This window comes from Botryllus schlosseri, chromosome 11, assembly GCF_051294905.1.
Source record: "Botryllus schlosseri isolate E-star chromosome 11, Bs_hap1, whole genome shotgun sequence".
NCBI classification, from domain to species: domain Eukaryota; kingdom Metazoa; phylum Chordata; class Ascidiacea; order Stolidobranchia; family Styelidae; genus Botryllus; species Botryllus schlosseri.
The window spans coordinates 5799985-5821778 of record NC_137246.1 but is presented as its reverse complement, the minus strand read 5'-3'; the positions used below and the strand labels follow the sequence as shown (position 1 = coordinate 5821778).

At 39.4% G+C, this 21794-nt stretch overlaps 2 protein-coding genes and 1 long non-coding RNA gene across 3 annotated transcripts; 2 read left to right on the top strand and 1 right to left on the bottom strand.

Annotated features, from left to right (window-relative positions):
* The first annotated feature begins 1037 nt into the window (after positions 1–1037).
* On the top strand, positions 1038–6495 carry LOC145450984 (uncharacterized). The gene is made up of 2 exons (XR_013918663.1): positions 1038–1497; positions 2606–6495. It is a non-coding gene; the product is annotated as an uncharacterized LOC145450984 (long non-coding RNA).
* Positions 6496–9649: 3154 nt separating this feature from the next.
* On the bottom strand, positions 9650–13504 carry LOC145450293 (zinc finger BED domain-containing protein 4-like). The gene has a single exon (XM_080328809.1). It carries the CDS (start codon positions 11895–11897, stop codon positions 9960–9962), a length of 1938 nt encoding a protein of 645 aa, XP_080184935.1. The 5' UTR covers positions 11898–13504; the 3' UTR covers positions 9650–9959.
* Positions 13505–13524: 20 nt separating this feature from the next.
* On the top strand, positions 13525–16348 carry LOC145450295 (uncharacterized). The gene is made up of 2 exons (XM_080328810.1): positions 13525–14800; positions 14871–16348. The coding sequence occupies exons 1-2, from the start codon at positions 13531–13533 to the stop codon at positions 15023–15025; spliced, it is 1425 nt and encodes a 474-aa protein (XP_080184936.1). The 5' UTR covers positions 13525–13530; the 3' UTR covers positions 15026–16348.
* The last annotated feature ends 5446 nt before the right edge of the window (positions 16349–21794 follow it).

The window sequence follows — 21794 nt, the reverse complement described above, 5'->3', positions numbered from 1 at the left end:
ACCGAACAGTTAGTCACGCCCACCCAGCGCGAATATCGACAATGGACGCATACCCTAAGTCTCGGCCAATGTCTTTCTTTAGTAGCACACTTTGCGGAGTCGCATGTTGGCCGAAACTGCATATGTCTTTTGTGTTGGGGCGCGGCATTGACTAAATGTCTATTACTATGAATTATGCATGCTTTATTTCTTGAGGGGGAGACATATGCACTTAAAAAACAAACTATCTAGAGACATTTATAACGCAAATCTCAAAGATAATTTTCAAGTTAATGAAATCTCTCAAAAATACTCTATAATTTATGTTGGTTTTCGAAATCATTTGGAGTCTCCTCCGAGCACGGTCCCCAACCTATTTAGGAATTTGGGGTGCGGCAGTTATGGACCTGGCAAGAATGCAAATCGTTGGGTGCGATAAATCGTCCTCTAAAATGGACAATGGGTACATTATGACGTAAGTAGCAAATGTCGCATCTTTTTTAAAGAAAGTTTTTATCTCATTAGGCCTTTTCAGCGCAATCCATGTATTGTATTCCAATATAACTCCTAAGGTGCAAAATAAATGTAATCGTAAGTAATCATGATTACTTTTCCAATGTAATCGTAATCGACTACTTCCTGATTTTGCTGTAATCGTAATCGTAATCGTAATCGCGTAAATCAGAAGTAATCGTAATCTCAATCGATTACATTCATGAAGTAATCACCCCATGTCTGATGAAGATACGCTTTCAACAGTTAATTCAGTGCGATGGGATTTTTTGCATTTTATAGTATACCGCTAGCACTGCGTGGGACAGAACACTCGTTTCACACAACTTTGCAACAGCGTTGGCAACGGTGAATAGGATGTGGGTGTGATCATTAGACTAGTTGACCTTCAAGGTCGTATCGACGATTCCTATTTGATACCGAATACTGTGCATGCATATTTTCTGTTTGTTATGAATTTAGGTTGGATGAAAAAAATGAAGACTCTCTCTGTCTTTCTCTGTACAAATTTGTCTCGCGCCGCCGCTCAAAAGACGCTATAATAGCGTTATCAAGTGCTACCGCGCGGCGAGAGTGTCGCGTTTGCTCTCGACTCCAGTGCGCGTCAGAGTGAATCAGAGCGCGGTACAAGGATTCTGTAGAATAAACAAAGAATGCCTCGCGGCAACTCATCGTGTTACCGTACTGTTTACATGCTGACTGCTGACATCTTCGCAAGCAGAGAGCGTGAGTAGGCAGCAAAGAATTCTTTGGTAAGTACTAGGCAGGCAGGCGGACGGGCGGGAATAAACGGTATATTCGAGTATAGTATCGGTCCGATACGCGGTCGATGTAAGTCGGTTAGTTGGTAGCATTAGTTTTATCTCAAGCTTTGTACGCAGGGACCACTTGAGCTAACTTGGATAAACACTATTTTCTGTCATGAAGTCGAAAAATGACCAATGTGCAAGCTCAATGTTTTTAGAACGCAGGATGGAATTAGATTATAGCTTAGGGTTGCCATACGTCCGGAATTTCTCGGACATGTCCGGAATTTCACTGTTCAAACTAGCGTCCGGGAGGAATTTCTAAAATATGCCAAATGTCCGGAATTTTGAAGACTTGACGTGGGCTCATAATTCTTTCGTAAATCAGCATAAAAACAATATTTTTGGGAATATTTATGCTGATGCATGATAATTTCCTTCGCGCTGCGCGCGATTTACTATCATATTTATTGACTTTAATATGCAGAATACTAAGCTCGCAAAAACTGCAATAAAATACAAATAAAAACAACCTTCATTTACTGGAATAAGCCTAGTTGTAATCGCAATTATAGGAGAACGGTATATTCCTAGAGACCGTTAAGGCCGTTTAAATTCTTTATTCAAAGATAGTGGTTCCAAACGGGGGGTCGTTTGCCTTTATTCTGGGGTTTACGAATATGTTGAACGTAATCAGCTTTCAAAATAGCCCGCGAGTAAGTCTGGGCAAAGGGGCTGACTTCTTTTAGAAATCCGCTCCACGGAAGATTTTCAAAATGGAGATGGAGTCGCGACCATAAAAGGTTGGAAACCACTGGATGTGGGGTGTTTATAAAGCTCCGTGGTGCGCACCGGCATACGGCTTATAAACAATCTTATCGGTAGGCCATGAACATGACTTAACGATGTGCAATTACGCTTCCTGTATTTTCGAACTCATCATCCCCCACCAGCTCTACCGCTAACTCTGATCATGTGGGCGGAGAGTAGTATCTATATAGTAATGGAACGACCAATATTATTGACAGAATTCATTCAAATAATTTAACGACCAGATGCATATAGAAACCAGATTCATATAGCAAGCACCCCCTCTCCCGAAGTTGCATCGATTACTCTATAGTGTGAGCTCAAAATCATTGTTTATTTGGGCGGGAGTGGGCTGAAAACATGTGCTTTCGGTCCCGGTTACATAACACACAGTCACATACTCCTGAATCGGATCATGAGCACCTCTGGACTATGAGCAAAGATTTGCTACTTTGACGTCATGAATCATTTTGAAATTCACTAGTAGGCGCTAAAGAGTATCCGGAATTTGGGTTGCTGAAATATGGTAACCCTATTATAGCTGGCAATTTTGTTAGATGTTATGTTGAGTATCGCGTGTATATGATGACTTAACGTCAGTGTGGTTCGCCCGCTGGTCTGGTCTGGTCGTTTGTTATCAAGTATCTAGAAAAGAGTTCTGTGTCATCACTGCAAGTTTGCTTCTTACCTTGCTCATTACATTTTCCAAAAGCAGTAGTAGAACGCCCACTCAAGCTTACTATATGCGCACCGAAAGCACAAGTACCGGTATTCTTGTTATGGAAAGTTATTGGAATTTGCTGTCTTTTGCAACTTCATAAGTGAATTTTGATCATATTGGTAGTTGCACATAGTAATGACAAATATTTATTTTTTCTCAGTCCACACTTTCAGATTTTTTTTTTCTCGACCTCCCATCAGTATTGTCCGTAGAGTCAGAATATTCTTCTTTATGGGACACAACATTTTCGCTTGAGGTTTGCATATGTACGGTGGTGTTCAGATTGCAAGGAAGATACTCTATAAACATTGAAAAATGAAGTCACCAAGAATCGAGCGCGTGGAAAATTTTCAAGTTCGATTGAAATCTCTCAAAAATTTGGAGCCACTCGTAAATTTAGCTTTCCTGCTGACGGCCGCCAACACACCTTAATTTAATTATGCGTAGACAGCCGCAAAATTTTCCTTCTCCTGTCACAGGTGACTACTAGGGATTAGGGGTGGTGTGAACCTTTGAAAGGTTCAGGTTAGTGTGAACGCGAACCTTTTGGAAAGGTTCTGTGTTAACGCGAACGTGAACCTCGTGACGTCACACGACGTCATATTGCTAGTTCCAACCCTACATTTCAGTGAATTGATATGAAGCACCTTCACATTGACGTTTTAAACGTCGCCAAATGTATCAACTGGGGCAATCAAATGATGCAATAATCCCGTAAAATCAATATCTTTCGTCGCTTTGCCAACAGTGTCGATGAGGACTTGCAAGGGAATATAAGCTTACGCCTTAATGGTCTACGCCAGACCGGACAATGCATCTGAGTACTACTACGTTGATATTGTGCAGAGTGTAAAACGGGTCTCTATACTTGCTGCCGATATTACCCCATTAACAAGTTATACAGCAGTAGTCAACTCCCCCGATCGCAAGGATTTGGTTTTTATGATACAATAAACATATGAAGTCAAGATTGACCCCGTACGCCTGCTAGATTTTTTGCATCAGACAACGATATCAATTCCGTTAATTTGTTGAATAAGCATTATTCGCTGACTACATGTAGTGTATACTTCGCTCTTGATGTTGTGTGATTGCGGGTCAAGGTCACAGTAGTGAGTCACTAAATATTCTCAAACAGAAAGCTGGATATTTCGAGCAAGCCTTTGTTGCAAAGCAAGTAAAATGTTTGAGATTGCTAAGGTGAATGCTCGTTTAATGTTGATTTTTTTCATGCTGCTAGCGCCATGCATAGAGTGACCCGCAGTTGAAATACCTTAAATTTCAACCAAAGAAAAAGGTCCACAGTGCTTATAAAAAGTTACTTTTACTTCTACTTGAGTAGAAATTGACGCCGTTACTTCTACTTCTACTTGTGACCTATGGTAAGTACTTTGACCATCTCTGATGACGTCACAATGGTGATAGCTGTGACCAAACAGCAAGGAATACGTCACGGAACAGGCTGTTTTTAGCACTAAAATGCAAAGTTTTAAATCACAGATTATAAAAAATCTTGACGTGAGAGAGAAAAAGCGACTTTATATTCGTAATCAGCGTACGAAAATTGACTTAATAGTCATCATTTTGGCCAGAAAACAAAAATTATGTCAACCAGTGTTATAAGTGGAGATGGTCAAAGCAATCATTGTTGGCACTCAAGTGGATGCAGACAGTAACTAAGTAAGTAAGTAAAAACGTAACCATTCTGGGTCTTGTTTTGGGTAGAAAAACTGAAATAGAAGTAGTCTAAAATCATAATCACTTAAGTTATGAAGTATGCAAAACTTACTTCATTACTTCTTGACCACTGACCATCTCCGGTTAAGAGTGAGACAAGTGAGTGTGTTGTACATATGCGCTCTTAGATTCCGAAGTGAAGAAATTTTTGAAAGTTTCATGGCAGTTACCGCGATGAAACTGATTCATAAGCTTACCAATTTCTAGATTGATACGAATACAAACAGAAATATCGACCTCATAGGCACCCCCATACATAGAGCCGGGGCCTACGATATTCCCGTAGGCCCCGATAGAGCATTGAAGATCTGTCCCATGACAAACTGAATTTGGAGCTTGACAACATCCGCAAAACCTTACTGCGAAACGGTTACCCTTAGCATCAACCGCTCAAACGTCATCAGAGTCTACCGAACAACCGAAGATGACTACGGTGTATCCGTCTACCACGGTCCTATTTCCACTCGTTCTTGTTTTTTTTTTGTGGTATTCATCGTGTTTGTCGACTACTATGGTTAGTTTCACCAGGCCAATATTCTTCATTATTTTCCGTAACTGCCGACTTACAGCACGGCCCACCTCCAGGCGTTTTGTAAGAAACCGCCTACGCGGATGAGGTGGCAAGGAGGAACCTCCAACACTTAAGTATCGGAATTCTGAAGTCGACCTCGTTCGGACTCGAACCCGCACCCATTGGTGTTGCAGCCGCGGATTATACCACTGCGCCATCTCGCCACCACATCCGTTGTGTAAAACAATTGGTTTCTGCGGTATTACGACACTCTCAAGAGCATTCTGATTTTTTTTTAACTCAACTCCCTGCAACACGCAAGGACTTTCTTCCTGCATTTCAGCAAAGAAATAAAACCCATGCATACGTGCAACAGTGACTGTGGCTATATATGGGCAGAACGACATATCATTTGCAGGAGCGCATAAAACTGCATGTCGCTAGATTTATCAGAACACGAGAATCACGCCCACTCTGTGAATGTTCAATGAGACTGACAGCTTCATTCCCGAACAATTTGCAAACATTCCGGAATTACTGTGATTGACCATTGTAAAATGAATAATAGTTTAGGAATATATTTGTGCCACTTCACGAGTTAAAGTGCAATAACAACTTGACGAAATAGCCCCTTTATCGTGGTATATGAATATACTAATATTGCTACTATTTGTAGTGTTGGTAGTGTTTTTGCATAAATTTGTGGAATCCGTGAATCGAAACTACTCTTTGCAAGTACCTACTTGAGTAGTTCACAGACTTTAATTTTCTACTGCCTCTTCAAGTAGCTATGTCGTGTCTTGGAAATCACAGCTTTGTACTTCAACTTCTAATTGGTTAGAAATTGAAGATGTGGTGATTAATCTGAGCTTAGAAAATCACAATTCAAGTTATCGATCATTAGGGCAAGTCTCTGTTGCACTAAAATCGAGAGAAAGTTGCAATTAATTTTAACGAGAATTACAAGAAAAGTTGCAATATATTATTTTAATTTTTAGGGTATGAGATACTAGAAAGGTACTGTTGTATAACCCAGCGTGTTTAGGATTTTCAGGGTGTCTGCTTGTTCCGTTTCTTTTTTCGCTATTCAATCGTTCATGCTTATACATTTATGTTCTTTAGGTTTGAAACCTACACGCAGGGCATGGTATGATGGTATGGTATGGGAATTTCCAAGTATGGTATTGAATTTTTTTCATACTTCCGTACTTTGACAGTTTTGCCAGAACGGTGGCAATGATCCTACGTCTGATTTGTTAAATCGATTGCATTCCTCAGAAAATCGTTCATTGACAGGGCTATCTTCATCATATCGAAATACGACACTGACTACCCACCCTGGTCAACATGTACCCGTAATTTTCCATGTATAATGCGCAAAATTTACACGATTTTTTGCCCTAAAATCGGGGGGGTGCGTATTATGCATGGGAACAACACGGCTTGAAAAAAATCTCCCTCTATAGAAAACTTGAAATCACACCTTTCTTCATGTTTGTTTCCAATCGCGCATCACTTTCAGCCATCGCGGGTAGTAATTCGTATTATAGAGTGTGACGCGCTGCCAATTAAGGGAAGTGCGTTGCTAATTAACGAGAGCCGTGTGCACAATCACGCGATCTCCTGCTGAGTTGGTTTGCCGTTTGTACGCGAGCGAAATGAGGTCAGTAATAGACACTCGCGCGCGGCAATTCTCGCCAATTCATCGCGTCAACGACAGGCCCGAACAATCGCATATACAAGAGGCCATGTGCGCATGATATAATCGCTTGCGTAATCAGTCGCATCTCCAACAGACCTGTTCCGCATGACATAACCGTTAGCCTAGGCGCAATCGCATCTGTAAGATGTCGGTTCGTTGGCCTAAACTAACTCGCCGCCTGCCTCGCAGGCTTTGGCTGCCATCTACTATCGTTTAGAGACAATACTGTTAATTGTATAATGATTAGCAATCGCATCTGTAAAAGGTCTCCTCGTGCTCAAGATGTATCGCGCCACCCGCCTCGCAGGCTTTGGCTGCTATCTACTATCGTTCAATGACAATCCCGCTAATTGTATAATGATTAGCGATCGTTGTGTAATGACTGTTCAAGAGTGACATCTCGGAACTACTCATGTACTGAAATGAAGGGTGCGTACTATACATGGGTACAGGCTTTTTCTCAGAATTTATATTCTATTTTAGGGGTGCGTATTATACATGGGGGCGTACTATACTTGGAAAATTACGGTAATTGAAGACAAAAAAGTTTTGCAACGAACATATAAGGGAAAATGAAATTAATGATAATTAGTGCGATTTGAATGTCATAAACAGGAATGATATTCGAACGCTGTCGCGGTACAGCTTACATTTGGCTTATCGTAACAATGAGAATGTTGCAATTACATGAATATTTATATAACTTTGTTGAACTTGGTAACTGCGCTTAACTCGGATGATCATCACGCAATATCTAACATAAGCAAAGCATCCTTGTAAAGGAAAAATATGTTTCTTGTCTCGGAGTCATTCATTCGCCATGCCGTCCTTCAACATGCATTGTAATTTCATTAAAACTGGTTAAATCTGATAAAAGAATGGACATGCTGATGTTGACTGCTGAAACTATAATGAGTACGGTACGACTCGCACATTATCGAGGATATCGGATATTTGATCCGATGTCGCAAACTCCATAATGATTGTAGCGATGTAAAATGGTATTCTAAGATATATTCTGATGCGACAATGCCTGTTTGATGGAGTTTCGTAGAAGATATATCTACATTACTTCTAGCATTGTGTTACGACACTAGTTTGACACGGCGTGACATTCTGCTGTGATTCCCAATTAATCCCATATATATATTACGTGATGATGAGGCAATCTACATCGCTGACATATGACACAAAAAATTGGCGGGAGAATTGTGCATCGGGGCTGTTGAAATAGATAATTTCATCTAAAATAATTATAATACAAACGCCGGAAAATTTCCACGCATCAAAAATAGAATGTTGTATGAGAGTTTGGGCAACAGCAAAAGTATGGAAAAAATATCATCAAATATGGTATGGAAGAATGTTGGTACGGTACGAAAAATTGTTAGTATGGTATGGAACGAGTAATGCTAGTATGGAGTATGTAAATTTTCCATTCTATACTTTACCATGCCCTGCCTACAAGAGCACATTTCGTTGTCAGCTCCTGCAGAGATGTCGAATTTGGTACCTTTCCATTTCACGGACGGCCTCGCAAAACCGCCGGAAATGACATTCTGCCGGTTCACAGCAAGAAAATAACGCCCTAGTTATCATTCATGCTGCAAATCTAAAGAATTAGTAGGACCTCAGAAAATGCCCCAAGTCTGCTCGGACCCCTGGCAGAGAGCCACTGTTTAGTGGATCATTCTATTTGTGAGAAAAATTTTCGAGGCGACTCAGACGCCCGTCATTCTTTTATTTATCCGCCGTAGGGCCGACTTTATCAAAATACGCCAACCTAGTTCGTGCCAGCAGAAGAATTTCGTGTAGAATCTAAAATAGAACATTGAGCCTAAACCATCTGTTCGTCTCAAATATCGAATTGCTATGTCTGTGACGTGAAATTTGGTGATCGACAGTTGATATACGCAGTTATTTTGAAATCTCCACTAGTCGCCGACGATTACCCCTGACGAGTGTCAGTTTTCTGAATATATTACTCAAGAGGGTTTTCCCTGGGTGACCGTCTCACAATGTCAGATTTTTATTGTACATTAAATCGCGATGCTCTTTTTTATCCAGTCTTCCATGACATCAAATATTATTAGGTTGTTCATCACCAAATACGCAATCAACTTGTTATCGTCGTAGTACATAAAGAACCTGCATCGGGACGGAAGGGGAATCATTCTTGATATACTCTAACACAGAGTTCCAAGCTCTGTATCAAGATAGTGAAGTAAAATATTTACAATGCAATATTTGCATTGAAAAGCATACTGGGAAGAGTAGCCTATATATTCATATGCCTTTGCTTGCTGGCATGAAAAGCTTTAAATGTGATGACTGTGGAATGGAATTCACTGCACAATCGCACATGGAGAGACATATTGATACTCGTGCTTGTGTCAGGAGTGGTAAAGGTGATGATTGTGAGAAAGAATTTACTCAAAAGGATCGACTGAAGACTCGTATGAATATCCATGCCCGTGTCAAGATTCATGAATGTGAAGTTTGTGGCAAAAAATTCAAGCAAAATAGTCACCTCAAAAGACACATGGCATTGCATGTTGGTGTGAAAAGTTTCGAATGTGATATTTGTGGAAAAGAATTCATGCAAAAAGGTCAACTCAAAAGACACCTGGCAATGCATGCTGGTGTCAAAAGCTACAAATGCGATGTCTGTAAGAAAGAATTCACGCAAAACGGAAACCTGGACAGCAGAGTTGGATCAATTACAATTATTTCAGTTCAATTACATTACAATTACAATTACTCCATGCTAAAAATATCAAATTACAATTACAATTACAATTACTCCTTGCATGCTTCAATTAAATTACAATTACAATTACAATTGCTGCTGTTGAACAATGAACATGTAATTAAATAATCATAAATTCAACCGTGCTCCTTGACAACCGTAGCGTCGTAATTAACAGCAATTCAAGTATTCATGTTTCATTCATGATACGCAAATACCCGTTAATTATTAAAAAGAAAAAACGTTTTCGAACTATTCCTAGTCATAGGAAATATTTTTAAGCGACAGTTAACAACCAAAAGTTTGAGCGACTGGCAATGACTAACAACGAATAGGCTGCAAGACGGGCAATGAAACGCAATCAAACGAATAGACAAAACTGAGCAACGCAAATGAAATGTAGCTGTCAAGACGTCAGCGTGTGTAAAATTCAGTAAAATGCAAATGGAAAGAAGCTCATGATACCATAAATTACAATATCTTGTTTCCATTTAAATTTTTACTTGTTCAAAAACTGCTGGATTGCATTTAATGAACATTAAGGTGCGAAAAGTTTCTGGCCCCAGTAAATTTCTTCTTGCCGTATAAAAGTTGCCCGCAATTGAAAATATTCTTTCTGACGGGGCTGATGTTGCTGTTAGCCCCAAATAATCTTTGGCCAAGGCAGCAAGCGTTGGAAATTCTTCTGACTTTTTCTTCCAATACATTAGTGGGTCTTCATCAAAATGCAAGATTTCTTCACCCAAATAGCCGTCGACTTCAATTATTGAATTTCTCGTTCTTTTTCTTTTCAGACCTTCTGCCATAAAGTTAAAGAGGTTTGGCTTTTTTGCAGGGGTTTCATCCTCTGTGCTACAGCTCTCTTCGTCATCCTGGCCAAGTCTACTTGCCACATGAGTTTTTAGCAAACATATTGCTTCCTCTTTGTCAAAGTCATCTTCAATCCAGCTGTTTTTAAATCGTGGATCAAGAAGAGATGCAAGTCTGTTGTCCGGGGAATTTACAAATGGCAACAACCTTTTAGAAACTGAGTTTTTGAGATTAGCTGTCAATTTCTGACAATAGTGGAGATCAGAATTTTTTAGTTGGTCCATTGCTTTCAGTAAGCCTAGCACTACCGGACAAATGCAAGAGGATGTTACAATATTTTGTCCTTCAACTTGCTGCATTGCTTCTTTGAAAGGCATTAGCACACTCACGAGCTCACTCAATGCCAAATAATCTTGATTTGTTATTTTTTCCCGTGACTGGATCAAGGTGAGAGCTGCGTTAACTTCTTCGTGGTCCTTTAAGACACTCTGCAACATAACAAGTTGCGAATTCCATCTTGTCACATTCTGTGCCCTTAGCGTGATTTTTTTACGTTGCAAATAAGAGGAAGCATTTACTGATTTTCGTACTGAATTCACAATTTTGGCCACCTTTCCCAGCTGCTTCCCAACGTAAGACTTAGCAAAGTCCGAATGTTGCAGACAATCCTTAATACAAAGTTGTTGCGTATGAGCAAAACAGCTTACTCTTTCTGGTAAGTAAGTGAGAAGAGCATTCAAATCAGCACCCTCATCGGACATTTCTTGTTCAGGATCAGGATTCAATTCTTTCTCATTGTCCTCATTGATTTCTTCACCAGTTTTATGCAAATGGAATTCAGGAAGGGAAACCTGAAATGCTTTTATCATAGAGGAAGCATTGTCCGACACAACCTTTTTCACTTTTGTTGTAAGTCTAAACTTTTCTATTACGTGGTCATAAGCCTCAGCGATGTTTTCAGCTGTATGTCGTTCCAAGAATGAGTCCACTGCCAGGACAAAGCTGCGTAGCTTCCATTCTGCATCAACAAAATGCATTGTGATGCCCAAAAAACTTGTCATGTTACGATTAGTCCAGAGATCAATTGTCAAGTAAACATTTGACATACGTGCAATTTCACGTCTCATCTCTTCTTCCATTTGCCGAATAACCATTGGTATAAGGGAATTTCTAAATGTGGAGCGTCCTGGTATTACATATCTTGGTTCAGCAGTCAACAACAGATTTCTGAATGATTGACTATTTACAATACTTAATGGTAACTGATCACAAGCTATTGATTTGAGTAGAGCTTTGGTTAATGCTTTTTGAGTGGCATCATATGGAGCAAATCGCTGGGAAGAAGAAGTTTGAAAAAATGACTTGATGGGTGGTTGACTTTGGTCTACTTTTGTCTTCTTCATGTTTTCTTTGAGGGTTATATACTTGGCGTAAAGATTGGGAGAACATCTCTTCAAATGGGTGATCAAGTTGGATGAAGCCTTGGTCGAGAACTTCAATTTCTTTTTGCAATTGTTGCAGCAAGCCTCAGTACTGGTCAAAGATTTAAAGAACTCTGACAGTGGCGTAGGAAATGGTTCCGCACAGGTTTCGGAAGAGCTCATTTGCTGTTCATCCATTTTTGAAACACCAAGACTCAGACTATATTGTAATTTACCAAGTTTTCAGTGGCTGTTGAAGTATGGGAAACAGTTTACCACAGTATAGGAGTGAAGAGCGGTAATTAAAGTCGGTAATTTAACATAAATAGCGACAGTAATGAAGTATGAACTATTAAGTAGGATAACTGACACGAACCTTATCCATTCGATGGTCTTACAGCGGAGGAAACACGAGGAGCCTGACAATTCATAGTCTGAATACATTCGTAGGCTATGCAAGCAGAGACAGTATGAAATATCGCAGTGTTCTATCTGTAGTAGTCGCTGGCAACCAGTCTAGTTCATATTGTGGAGTAATAAATGCGTTCATGTGCGTACATAGTATGCTATGTAAGATGTCATTGTGACGTAATATAAGCGTGTTTTGTATGCTCGGTAATTATGGCTCACGTAATTGGAAATGTAAAATGTTATTTACCTAATTTCCTATGGGTTAGGATTAAGGATAGGGTGCAGTATGTCGTTGAAAAAAGTATTATAATATATGCACGTGTTGGATTTGCGTATATAGTATATAATTAAAGAAATAATATTATTTTTATCGAGGGACGTAGGAATTAGGATGACGAGTAAAAACAAAACCGTGCTTTGTCAGATAAGACGTTATATAATATCCAGTGGGCTGGTTAGTTAGCCAGACGAAGTAACGATGCAGCATCGTGATCTGAAATCGTATTGTAGATTGCCAACCCACGGATAGATGCGTAATATGTGAGTCACGGATGAATGCACCGACAAACGTACTGCAGAGCCGGCTAAAAGCAGCAAACTTTGTAGTCCTAGAGCTGGCGATCCAAGCGTCCAAATTTGCCGCATCTGGTCTTTATCGTAAGCTATTGATGCACTAATTCCGAAAATACAAATTAAAATCTCGTCAGGGCAATGTAGCTGCTCCAAAATAGCCGTTTAAGGCCGACTGTTCTGAAAAGTGAGAGCGCCGCAGCAGCATGACCACAACAATGACCAATTACGCCCAGCGATTGTTCAGAACAATACCGATTCCCAGACTTTCACGACTATTTTGATATGGTACCATTGCCTGGAAATATACTTTTATTGCGGAATCAGTGCGACACTAGCTTCCGATTAGGACCATACATATCAAATTTCGACGCTTGGATCGCCAGCTATAGGATTATCAATTCTGCTGCTTTTAGACGGCTCAGCAGTTCGCTTCTCGGCGTATTCAATCGTGAGTCACGTGTTGAGAATCCATCCGTTGGTTAGTAAGCTAATAATTGTATACAATGGCAGCCGAGGCCAGCATAGCGGTAAAAATAAATAAAACTTCGCCCGCAAGGGCGCAGTCAAGGGCTTCCGCAAATGGATCCATCAAATTCCTTGTCGACATTTAAAGAGAATGCATTATAAGTCAATTATTTTATGTTGTGCTTGTCAGGTCTCAATAGCAATTTAATGTAATTGAAATTGTAATTGAGCAAAATTTTTGTCAAATTACAATTACAATTACAATTACACAAAATAAAAATGCTTCAATTACAATTACATTACAATTACATTGAAAAATGTAATTAATTACATTCAATTACAATTACAAATTACAATTGATCCAACTCTGCTGGACAGACACATGGCTCGCATGCATGCTGTTGTCAAAAGCTTCGTATGTGGTGTTTGTGGGAAAGTATTTGCTGCTAAAAAGGAGTTGAAGCTTCATTTTGATACTCATGCAAGTGTCAAGAATCCTGCATGTAATGTTTGCGGGAAAGAATTCACAAGTAGAGGTAACCTCGGGACTCACATTAAGATTCATGCTGGTGTGAAAAGTTTCGAATGTGATATTTGCGGGAGAGAATTCATGCAAAAATGTCAACTTGAAAGACACCTGGCAATGCATGCTGGTGTCAGAAGCTACGAATGTGTTGTCTGTGGTAAAAAATTTACCAGCAAACAGAAGCACTTTGATTGGCATTCTGGTATCAAAAATCACAAATGTAATGCTTGTGGAAAAGAATTTCGTCTTCCTGGTAATCTCAAAATACACATGACAATGCATGCTGGTGTCAAAAGCTTCGAATGTGATATTTGTGGGAAAGGATTCATGCAAAAAAGTCAACTAAAAATACACCTGGCAATGCATAATGGTGTCAAAAGTCACAAATGTGATATTTGTGGGAAGGAATTCATTTTAATATCTTACTTACAGAGGCATCTTGATACTCATGCTAGTGACAAGAATCATAAATGTGATGTTTGTGGAAAGGAATTCAAGAAAAAGGCTAACCTTCACACACATAGTGCTATACATTCTAGTGTCAAAAGTTACGAATGTGATGTTTGTGGGAAAAAACATGCTCTAAGATCTTACTTGAAGAAGCATCTTGATACTCACGCTAGTGTTAGGAGTCATAAGTGTGATGTTTGCGGGAAAGAATTCATTCAAAAAGGTAACCTCAACACACACATGGCTAGGCATGCTGGTGTCAAAAGATACGAATGTGGTGTTTGTGAGAAAGAATTCATTACAAAAGCTAACCTGAAGAGTCATCTTGATACTCATGCAGGTGTCAAGATTCACAAATGTGAAGTTTGTGGGAAGGAATTCCAGTTTAAGCAATACCTCAACGGACACATGGCTATGCATCGCGGTATTAAAACTCATAAATGCGATATTTGTGGAAGAGAATTTACTACGAAAAGTAACCTCTGGACTCACACGAAGATACATGCTGGTGTCAAGAATCATAACTGTGAAGCTTGTGGAAAAAGATTCATTACGAAGGGTAACCTCAAAATACACATGACTATGCATGCTGGCATCAAGACCCACAAATGTGATATTTGTGGGAAAGGATTTACTACCAAACCTCTTTTAAAGAACCATCTTGATGTACATGCCGGTATCAAAAATCATAATTGTGAAGTTTGTGGAAAAGACTTTATTCATAAGGGTAACCTCGATCTTCACAGGAAAGTGCATACTTGTGTCAAAAGCCATTAATGTGATGTTTGTGGGAAAGGATTTGCTTCAAAATCCGGCTTCAAGAGACGTCTTTATATTCACGCTGTTGCGATATGTGATGCTCGTGCGTTACTTGCGAAAAATAACTTATTTCGAAATCTGACTTCAAAATTCATTCTCTCAATAGATTCCAGCACATAGTTGCAAGTTCTGAACGAATATGGCGAAGCAAAAATCATCAATGCGTCAGATAGTATTCTGGGAATTCTTCCTTGAACAGGCCTCATGATATGCATGCTGGATTGCTGGTTTTAAAATCATTAAATGTGATCCTTTCGGGAAAGACTTCCTCATAAGAGTGATCTCGATATGCAGGAGCGTAGCCAGGTTCAAAAGACGAGGTGCAGACAAAAGATGAAGATCTGAATCAACTGAAATCAGTCTCATTACGAAACAGACTTGGACATTTTGATTTGTGGAAATAAGTGCCGAGATCGCGTATGTATTTGTACATGAAGTGAAGTTATATATCTCCCGGTACATTTGCAGTATGATGGGCTGTGAACGGTCTTAATATCCAACAACTGATGATATTAAGTGTGACATTCTGTTCAGCATTGAAATACTTCTCAAAGTTTTCCTGCAGCTGATGAAGCTCGTCATGAATAAGTCGAAGCTGTTGCTCTGTAAAATTGCTTCGATGTTATTTCATGAAGTCGTGAAAACCGGACAAATAATATGATTCCGCTCGAATCTGCTACAGTGATAGTTTCTTCTTTATAGCCTTGGGTTTGGACTTGCTTTCAAAAATACAGTGGCTCATTTGTATCAGTTGAATCCTGTTTTTTTTCTTCTGATATCCTGAAAGTCAATAATAAGGGTTCATGCTCGCTCTCAAAAAGTTTTTGTAAGTGTATTTGTTTATGAAGAGCTTCTTGGAGATACATTACTTCATTAGACAATTAAATAGTGTATTCAAATTTGGTGATACGATTGTAGATATACAATGTTAATTCTAATTCTCTTTTAGTTGCTGACCGAAAAACCCTGACGAGTGTCAGCCAAAAATATTTGGTTTCATTTTACTATGAATATGCTATTCAATTGTATGAGTTTATAGTCTGAAAATTTGTGATGCACCATATATACTGGTGATCAGTATGGTGATATAGTGGTTAGGCATTATAATAAGCCGTTATTTTTTTTTTTCATTTTGTCACACGTACTCTAGCGGTACTTTCCCTCGATTTTAGTAGGCAAAGCCACAGCACTTGCTCTCATTGGCGTAGCCAGGAGGGGCCAATGGGGCCATGGCCCTCCCAGATTTTTCGAAATTTGTCGTAAATTAATACGAGGAGATGTACTCGACTGGAAATTTTTCTTCGCGCGATATATATTTTCTGCAGTTTTTGATTGTTGAGTACTCGTCTCTCAACAAATAAAAATAAAAATAGGCATTAATAAAAATACGCCTGATTGAATCTAACTGTATGTGTGTGTGCTGCTTGCGGTTCCGGGACTATTGGGCACCAGCTTTTCCGCGCCGAAAAGACACTTAAGTGAGATAGGCTTAGCTAACACGAAGTGCGATCCTAGAAAGATCGCCGGCGACAGAACCTTGGTCGAAGATCACGCGGTATGGCCCTGTCTTTGCAACCTGACAACCGCACCCCAAACTCTCTCTATATATAGAGCATTTTTGGGTAGAATCATTAAACTTGAAATCTTTCTCCGCGCTTCGCGCGATATAACGTCGCGCTCCATGACTTGATTTTAATATGAGTACCTCATCCCCGATGAAAAAATAGTTTAATATATAGAAATAGGCATTCTGACGTCCCGTGTTCAATTGTCAGTTGTTCATATACGCGCCTAAATTATAGCCACCGAATAGCCCTGTCTTGGCAATCTGATAAAATGCCGCAACCCGTGATTAAATGTCATCTTGGCATCATGTGTGTCTCACGAAGTACGTTCTTCTTTGTGGTATCCCAATAGCTTTAAACCAGTGGTTCTTAACCTTGTCTCCTGCGCCCCCCATGGGGCGATTTAGATTTCGAAGGGGGTGGAAACGCTCAGGGGGTGGTGGGCTCAGGGGGGCGGTATGGGGGGCGTTGAAGAAAAATAGCCTCGCAGCACATGGTGTAGGATAGTAAGGACATATGATCAGAGGTGGTTAGTAGCGAAGTACTGCTACTTTTCCGAAGTACTCAAGTAGTTTTCCTCTACTTCTGGTACTTACTCAAGTAGATATTTTTTCGCTACTTCTACTTCGTAATATTTGTGAACTACTTACTTAATTTTCGCTATTTTCAGTTTGTCGACTAGAAGTAGTTTAATCCCCCAATAAGAAAGATAGCCAAAGGAATTTCGAGGCTGTTTCCACGTAGTACCAACATTTAATTTGCATAAAAGTCATGTAATACCCATAAGTTTCGTTGCGCTTCGTGCACAGTATAGATATGGAGTGACGAATATGTTTTAACGAAACTATCACTGAATAGAATTTAGATAGCGGGTTTCGTGGTTCCGTTCACACAGCATTGTCGCCTGTATCTAATATTTGATCACAGTAAGTATGGCCCCTATAAATTTTGAAACTACCGTCTCGCAATCTAGCAATTACCTATTATACCTAGCAGCCCATGACGTGTCCTAATCTGGTAAAGTGGACTTTGATTTTTTTTAACGTTAGACCTGTTTTAGCAGACCACCGTTGAAACTTTCTGGACAAAAGACATGAAATATATTTTCCGGTTTTTAGAAGTAGTATTCAGAGGTGGTCAAAGTAGTCAAGAAAGCTACTCAAGTAGAAGTAGTGTCGCAGTAATCTACTCAAGTACGAGTAGAAGTACTTTTTCCATAAGCCACCTAAAACTACTTGAAGTAGAAGTAGAATTGACTGACTTTAAAACTACTCAAGTAAGTAAGTAGTTTTGAAAACAGTCTTAATTCGTTCGCATGGACTGTCAAAAGCGGCAAATTGAGCTATGCGGAAGGTGCAGAGACCTTGATTCGTATTGATGCATCCCAGGAGGTATCAATTTTCGACAGAATAAGCATTCTTTCGCATCATAAGATGCAAATTATAGTATTGGTATGAAAATGCGATACTAACCCTTTGTTTACTCGAACACTCCGTTTTAGAGAATATTGTGGCATTGCAGCCTATCCCATATTATATGGCCCAAACTTTAGGCGTAGAGCAATACGGATAAGTTGTATCGGATACGGTTTCAACACTTTGCGCGATTGGTATAAGTTAATAACGAATATTGTGGATCGTAAAATGTATATCTAGTGTAGCTTTTTTTTCGGAAAATATAGGCATTTTGCTTTTATGCTTCAAGATGTATGTTCTGCAGACAAAAGAATTGAAAGCAATTAGAATACATAGTATGATACCCCTAATATAACACTCGGAATTGAAAGTGAAATACAAATACCACTTCTAATAAGCGGAAAATATATTTCATGTATTTTGACCATAAAGCTTCAAAGGTGATCTGCTAAAACAGGTGTAACGTTCCACAAAGCCGGATATTCCAGATGAGCAGGACACGTCATGGGCTGCTAGATAACGATAGGATAGGTAATTATTTGCTAGATTGCGAAACGGTGGTTTCAAACGTTATGGCGGGCCATATTTACAGTGACAAAATATTTGATATGGGTGACAATGCGGTGTGAGCGGAACCATAAGCAATCCGTTACCTAAATTATATTCACTGATACTTTCGTGAAAACATATATGTCACTCCATAACTACTGTGCGCGAAGCGCAAAAAAATTCTGCGCTCTACTCAACTTTTATGAACATTAAATGTTGGTCCGTGAAAACAGCCCCGAAATTCCTCAGGCTATCTTTTGCATTGGGTGATTAAACTACTTCTACTTGACAAACTGAAAATAGCGAAAAGTAAGTAAGTAGATCACAAAATATTACGAAGTAGAAGTAGAGAAAATCAGATTTACTTGAGTAAGTACCAGAAGTAGAGGAAAACTACTTGAGTACTTCCAAAAAGTAGAAGTACTTCGTTACTGACCACCTCTGGTAGTATTTGTATTTTTTTTTCAATTACGAGTATTATAGGCCTACGTTGAGTTCTAATTTTAGTTTCAGTTCTTTTGTCTTGAGAACATACATGTTGAAGTATAAAAGCAAGTGTAGTAAGGCCTTATATTTTCCGAAAATAAAGCTATACACTATATGGCATTTTTACGAACTGCCATATTTTTAATTAACGTATACTAATCGTGCTAAGTGGTAAAGCCGTATACGACACAACTTCTCCGTATTGCTCTTCGACCGAACTAGGGGCCTTATAATATGGGAGAGAGCGCCATGCCATGATATTCTCTAAAAGGTGTGTTCGAGTAAACAAAGGATTAGTATCGCATTTCCAAATCAATACTATCTTTTACATCCCATGACGTGGACGACTGCTCATTCTGCCAAAAATTGACACGTCCTGGGATACATCAATATGAATCAAGATCACTACACCTTCCGCATAGCTCCATTTGCAGTCTGTCAGTGAAATTGACAGTCCATGCGAACGAATTGCGATCGTTTTCACAACTACTTACTTACTTGAGTTGATTTAAAGTCAGTCAATTCCACTTCTACTTCAAGTAGTTTTAGGTTGCTTATCTAAGAAGTACTTCTAATCGTACTTGAGTAGATTTTTTTCGTCACTACTTCTACTTGAATAGCTTTCTTGACTACTTTGACCACCTCTGCAAATGATTATATAGTAGAACAATAGTTCTATATATCCCGGACTTCTCATTGCATACTAACATTCGACAAAATTTGACAAATCGCGTTTTTCGTTGCGCTCATCGCGAAATATCCACCGATCATGTTTCCATAAATGCCGTGGTTTATTTTAATTCAGGTAAAAGGAATTTGGCGTACTTTTGGATTGCCTTTTGGACACCTTCCTATCTTTTCATGGTAGGGCAGTTTTGTGGCGTTTTGAAATGATTATTTCCCACAAAATGTTTTGAACTAGGTATTGTATCGTGCAGCGCATTGCGTGTCGAAATCGAAAAAGCACTGTAGGCTACTGTACAATTTTGAGAGTGATGACGTTTGTACATTAGGAATGTTTTAAAACTTTTTGGCCAAAATGACTAACTAAATATGCTTGTGTTTGAGAGCTACAAAATTAAATCGTCATTATATTTCATCCTAGTATCTAAAGCAGTGATTCCCAACCGCGGCGGCGCTCAGTTAGCTTTCTTGCGGCCCCAAAAAAATATTAAGAAATCGAGTTATGACAAATAAAAAAATTTATATTTTTAAAATACACTTGATTGGCTTGGAATGTGGAGTTTATATAATTAGGATTGCAGGAAAGTCGTGAGTAGACTGCTATCGTTATGGCACATAACTTTTCAGTTGAACGAGCAGTAGCTATATAGATATATATTATGCATCTTTTTCAATTTGTTTTTGCTCTAGGTGTGATTTCATGCTGCCAAATATCTTGATTTTATGGTACTCACCCCCCTCCCCCAAAATGAGCAAGATTTATAGAAATGGGCATTGGGCATATCGGCGTTGGCCATTACCGCGCCACGGCGCACCAAGACATATTAAGTTTTAGGCCATGTAACATGCGACTCCAGGAAGTGTGTCGAAATAGGATATAGGATCATGAAACAGATTTATTAATAACAACGCCGGCCCCCTCATGAGATGGAAAATTTATCATTTGTATATTGTTAGCGTGGCCTAAACTTTCGGAGATATCAACTCCCTTAGCTCTACCGGTAAAACTGATCACGAGAGCAATTATATGATATGCAATTACTAATATTCTTGACAAAATTCAGCCGTGGATTAGGAAGTTTCTTCGCGCTACGCGCCAATATATACGACTTACACGGTGTGCCTATACATGGCAATGAATTCGTACTTTTGAGTAGCCGTGACATGAGAGGTCAAGGGGACGAAGCCCCAACGAGTTCGGTTGATCGCCCTTTGGGGTGCCCAGGACCAGTATACAAGTACCAATATTATTGACCAAATTCAACCATTGACCTTTAAAAATTCTCGTGCTACGCGCGGAAATGGGGGTAGGTACACTGGTCTCTGATTACATTATGTCTGTGGGTGAAATATTACCCTAAAAATTGTGCTAATCATCCAATATGGGGCCAAGTCCATAGATTTTTACTATTTTTTCATATCTTTAAAAGGGGGGGTGTCTTTTACCTCATCAGATTTTTGGCCCCCTGGTATTTTTTTCTGGCTACGCCCTTGCTTGCTCTCGAAGATGTGTGATGCAGCTTATCCACATATTTTCATCATTTTTACATGGGGGATGTATTGTGCATTTCACGTTGGCTGTCAGTTACAAAGTACTACTTTTTGGAGTATTCCAGTGGTTTTTCTCTGCTTGTAGCGCTTACTTATGTAAATCACATTTTTCTCCACTCTTCTTCGCCGTATTGTTTGACATACTTTTCACTATTTACAGTTTGTCGAGTAAATACTAGTCGGCGCTTGAAATTACCAGACAAGTCTTATCTATCGACCCAGCCTCCGGCCCATGCCACCTCGAGTTCATCGCTCGACTTTTTATGCTATCTTTTATTGCTTTCATTCAGTGCGCATGCGTCTTCTGTACTAACTACTAAGCCATTTCTTACTTCCCGGACTACTGCACTCCAAGTCGTTTCGGCACCTTATCTTTCAATTGTATCGTAATCTTGTGGTGTTTTAATCTATTGAAATGAATAATAAACTGATACTGATACTTGATTGGCGACGATGGATCAAGCTCCGATGCGCCTGTATTGGAAAGACAAGTGTGTGAGACCCAGAATGGATTACTGGAATAACGATGCATCTATTTTTTGTGTTTGGTTGACTCACAGGACAATATCGGGATGGTTAAGAACTGTATCCAGTTCTGTAA

Coding starts and splice junctions, on each gene's coding strand:
- LOC145450293 (XM_080328809.1), bottom strand. CDS start 11,897: ATGGATGAACAGCAAATGAGCTCTTCCGAAACCTGTGCGGAACCATTT.
- LOC145450295 (XM_080328810.1), top strand. CDS start 13,531: ATGGCTCGCATGCATGCTGTTGTCAAAAGCTTCGTATGTGGTGTTTGT. Junction 14,801..14,870: donor CCATCTTGATGTACATGCCG/GTATCAAAAATC, acceptor CGATCTTCACAG/GAAAGTGCATACTTGTGTCA.